At 60.6% G+C, this 4,134-nt stretch overlaps 2 protein-coding genes across 2 annotated transcripts in view; both read right to left on the bottom strand.

Annotated features, from left to right (window-relative positions):
- CHLNCDRAFT_33052 (hypothetical protein) overlaps positions 1-167 on the bottom strand; it is a 2,388-nt gene extending 2,221 nt beyond the window's left edge. The window contains exon 1 of the mRNA XM_005843493.1: positions 59-167. Within this exon, the coding sequence (XP_005843555.1) occupies positions 59-108 (50 nt within the window). The 5' untranslated portion in view covers positions 109-167. The remainder of the gene's footprint in view (positions 1-58) is intronic.
- Positions 168-353: 186 nt separating this feature from the next.
- Positions 354-3,769, bottom strand: CHLNCDRAFT_59809 (hypothetical protein). The gene is made up of 14 exons (XM_005843492.1): positions 3,735-3,769; positions 3,582-3,625; positions 3,246-3,370; positions 2,962-3,138; positions 2,764-2,880; positions 2,504-2,626; positions 2,088-2,384; positions 1,872-1,992; positions 1,672-1,748; positions 1,450-1,548; positions 1,270-1,344; positions 940-1,116; positions 636-821; positions 354-551 (listed from the first exon to the last, which is right to left on the bottom strand). Coding segments are annotated over exons 1-14 (1,755 nt in total). The 5' UTR covers positions 3,737-3,769; the 3' UTR covers positions 354-416.
- Between the last annotated feature and the right edge of the window lie 365 nt (positions 3,770-4,134).

Below are 4,134 nucleotides of genomic sequence, written 5' to 3'. Positions count from 1 at the left end.
TGGGAGAGCTAGCTAGCTTCCAAAGACAGTCGCCACCAGTCGCTCGAGCTGCACTAGCCTGAGTCCCTCAAAGCTCCTGAGCTGCGCGGGCGCCGCAATCGCCTGCATCCTTGCCGCTTGGGTGTGCCGGTGTGCAGAACGGAGCTAGCAGGTAGAGAACTAGTAATGTAATGTTTCTATATGTAGAGAGAAGTGTGCTCGTCGCGATAGCCTTATCTGAAGTACGCCTCCTGTCCCGGCGTAAGGCTCGAGCCTATCCTGGAACGCTCTGCACTCGGGGCCTTTCACAAGTGCATTTGCGGCGTAGCGGCGGCGGAATATCTCGCCCAGGGCCTGGAGCGTGTAACAAGTTTCTGTGCCGCTCGCGTTACACAAATGCAATGAGAGAGAACTCAGAAGCCCACGTCGTCAGTTACTCAATAGCCTCCCATGCCCTCCATGCCAGCGCCAGCGCCAGCGCTCTCCGGCTCTGGAATCGCCACGACAACGACGTCGCTCGTGAGGAAAACCTTTGCCACCGAGGCCGCGTTCTCCAGCGCGCAGCGCACCACCTGCGGCAGGTTGGTGGATGGGTTGGGCCAGCCTGAGAGCTGTGCTGCGCAAGTGGGACCCGTGCCTTAGTGATCCCCACCCACCTTGACGGGGTCGATGATGCCCGCTGCCATGAGGTCCTCAAACTTGCCGGTGGCCGCGTTGTACCCAAAGTTGGGATTGGCGTCCTCAAGCACCCGCTGCATCACCACGCTGCCATTGTCGCCCGCATTGTTGGCAATCAGCTTGAGGCTGTACGGCAGCGCACGCTTCACAATGTCGGCCCCAACCTGGAGGCGGACAAAAGGTCACCAGACTGTAATGTGCATCCCAACCCAGGCAACTGCTTCCATACGCATCCTTCATCCACACACACACACATACACACACACACACACACGCGCGTGCCTTCTGCTCCTCGTCGGTAAGGCCGGCCTTGAAGGCATCCACCATGCTGGACAACCGCAGCAGGGCGCAGCCGCCGCCGGTCACGATGCCCTCCTCCACCGCCGCCTTGGTGGCGTTCAGCGCATCCTCCACGCGCAGCTTCTTCTCCTTGAGCTCCGTCTCGGTCTGCGCGCCAACCTGCAGAGCAGAGCGACAAAGTGGCAGCAGCAGAGAGGGAGCAGGTGGGAGGTGGAGGTGACAAGGCCCACTAGATCAGCCCGCATACCGAACACCTCACAGCGTTGCAGTGCCGCATAAGGCTTGCGCCGGCTTGGTTCTGGCCTCGCACACCTGGATCACGGCTACGCCACCACTCAGGCGTGCAATGCGTTCATTCAGCTTCTCCTTCTCATACTCGGCATCAGTCTGCACAGGAGATGCGGCGGCGCGCATGTGATTTCGATCGCAGGTTGCAAGCCAGAAGGTCGGAATCCGTGCTTTGCAGCCAAGAGAGCAGTCAATGCCTCGCACCTCAGCCACCAGGTTCTTGATCTGCTTGACGCGTGCCTCCACGTCCGCCTGGGTGCTGCCATCGCCCACAATGGTGATGTGCTCCTTGCTCACGGACACCTGCGGTTGGCAGACATTGCTACCAGGTTCGGGCAAGCCATGGTCACCCTGCAGTACTGCTTGGCACCCCCCCCCCCCCCCCATGACCAACAACGACCACCAATCAGCACAGCCTTCAATTACCTTGGCTGCCAGGCCCAGGATGCTGTCATCGGCCTTGTCCAGGCTGATGCCCAGCTCATCCTTCACAAGCTGGCCACCTGCAGGTAGACAAGCAGCACCGGGCAACGGTGGTCAGCCGGAGCGCAGTGCACAACGAACCTTGCATCTTAGCAGATTGCTATTGAGGCATGCCATGAGCGCAGCACCTCCCCCGCCCTCACCCGTCAGGATGGCAATGTCCTCCAGGTAGGAGGACTTGCGCTCGCCAAAGCCCGGCGCCTTGACGGCCACCACCTTGAGCGTGCCGCGCAGCTTGTTCACAACAAGGGTGGCCAGCGCTTCCTGCAGGCAGCGCGGGCACACAGGTGCATCAGCGCTGCACATAATGCCAGCGATGCTGGCCATGGGCAGAGGACGTCGAGATCATGCTTGCTTGCCTGCTCAATGTCCTCGGCCATGATGAGCAGAGGGTGGCCGCCCCGAATGGCACCCTCCAGGATGCCAATCATGTCACGAGCGGTGCTAATCTTCTTGTCTACCAGCAGCAGCTTGCAGTTTTCATACTCGGCCACCATCCGCTCCGGATCGGTGACAAAGTAGGGTGAGATGTAGCCACGGTCAAACTGCATGCCTTCCACCACATGCAGGCTGTCCTCAGCCGTCTTGCTCTCCTCCATGGTCACCACGCCGGCGCGGCCCACGCGCATCATGGCGTCACTGATGAGCTGCCCAATCTGCAGCCATGTTGCCAGGATGGGGGCGGTTGGGCTTAGTTTGATGGAAATCTACAGTGAAAAGACTGCACAGCATGCATGCCTGAGCCGGGCGAGGAGCAGCTCACTCATCGTCTCACCTTCTCATTGCCCCCAGCAGACACGGTGGCGACGTCTTTAAGCTCCTCATCCGTCACATCCTTGCTGACCTTCCGCAGCTCACCCACCAGGTACTCGACAGTCTTGTCCATGCCGCGGATGAGCTGCGATCATGCCAAGCGGTGGAAGCAAGGCGATGCATAAGCCCAGATGCCAATCGCAGCATGCTGCCTACTCAGCACCCTGCTTCGTGATGAGCTGCACTTCACACAGCATCCCCAACCAAATGGCAGCTGCTCACCTGCACAGGGTTGGCACCCGCTGCCACGATCTTCATGCCCTCAGCGATCATGGCAGCAGACAGGATGGTGGCGGTGGTGGTGCCGTCGCCGGCCAGGTCGTTGGTGCGGGCAGCGGCCTGCAGGCCACACGGGGCATTGTCAGACTGTCTGCCCCGCCCAGATTGTGTAGGTTGCTCTGATGTAAGAAGCTTGCCCACCTGACGCACGAGCTTGGCCCCAATGTTCTCGACGGGATCTTCCAGTTCCACCTCTCGTGCCACGGTCACACCGTCGTTCACAATCTTAGGAGAGCCGTACTTGGACTCCAGCACCACGTTGCGGCCCTTGGGGCCCAGTGTAACGCCCACCACGGTGGCCAGCTTGTCCACGCCCGCCTGCATGGGAAGACCAAGGAAGCGCGTGGGTGGGTGAGCGAGGCAAACTGGTAGCGACACTCGCGCGGGAAGCAGGCTTCTGCTTCTGCCGCGAAGCCGCTGCTTGCCTGCATGCGCTTCAGCGCCTCGCCATTGGTGTTGAAGTGCAGCTGCTTGGCAGCATAGGTGCGCACGGCGCCGGCGCGAGAGCGGCTGCCGGTGCGGGTGGCGGGCTTGGTGAGCACACCGGCGCCTGCGGCAAGAGGATGCAATCCATTCACAAACATCACACGGCCCCCAAAGGTGCACAAAGCCTCCTTGCGCCAGCATGCACGTTGGCAGGCTTCCAGAGAGTTCAGCAGGACGCAAGGCAGCGTGCCCCTGGCGCCCGTGCATCCGCACAGCGCAAGCATTTATTTCGTGTCCAATGCGGAAACAGCGACACAAGCGAAGCTAAGCCCAACCTGTGGCACACCCACCCATCTTGGAGGTCGCCAGCTGAGCCGCCCTGCAGGCAGGCAATGCATGCTGAGATTGAGTCAGCAGCTGGTTTCAAGCCAAGGCCGCCGCGGCCATAGTGCATATCAAGGCCACGGCCGCCATGCATGAGGGCGCACATGTGCAAGCTCCAGGGAAGGGCGTTGGCAAGCTCTGGCAGAAGAACAGAAGAAGCCGTGGCGAGTGCGCTTGGCAAGTGCGGTGCTGTTCCCACCGTCATCTGTACTGCTCGCCAGCTTGGCATAGTGCGTCGCTACCATCAGTGTTTCTGAAAGCTGGCGAAATCGCCAAATGCTGGCGAAATCGGGCAAAAAACGGCTCTGGCTGGCGATTGGCCGAAGGCCATCGCCAGCCAGAGCTGGCGAAATGAGGGCAGGCGGCAGGACATGGTCGCCAGCCCGTCGCCATCCCCCATGACTGGCATCGCCAATATATTGAGGGAAAATGGCCAAATTTCCTCAGGAACTTCATTCCATAGTGTTAAAAAAGCGCCAGCTTTCTGGGGGCTTCGGCCCCAGT

The sequence above is a fragment of the Chlorella variabilis genome, assembly GCF_000147415.1.
Source record: "Chlorella variabilis unplaced genomic scaffold CHLNCscaffold_29, whole genome shotgun sequence".
NCBI lineage: Eukaryota > Viridiplantae > Chlorophyta > Trebouxiophyceae > Chlorellales > Chlorellaceae > Chlorella > Chlorella variabilis.
The sequence above is the reverse complement of the archived record's forward strand: the minus strand, read 5'-3'. Positions and strand labels throughout refer to the sequence as shown.

Coding starts and splice junctions, on each gene's coding strand:
- CHLNCDRAFT_59809 (XM_005843492.1), bottom strand. Junction 2,385..2,503: donor CTGCTGGGGGCAATGAGAAG/GTGAGACGATGA, acceptor ACATGGCTGCAG/ATTGGGCAGCTCATCAGTGA. Junction 1,993..2,087: donor TGGCCGAGGACATTGAGCAG/GCAAGCAAGCAT, acceptor CGCTGCCTGCAG/GAAGCGCTGGCCACCCTTGT.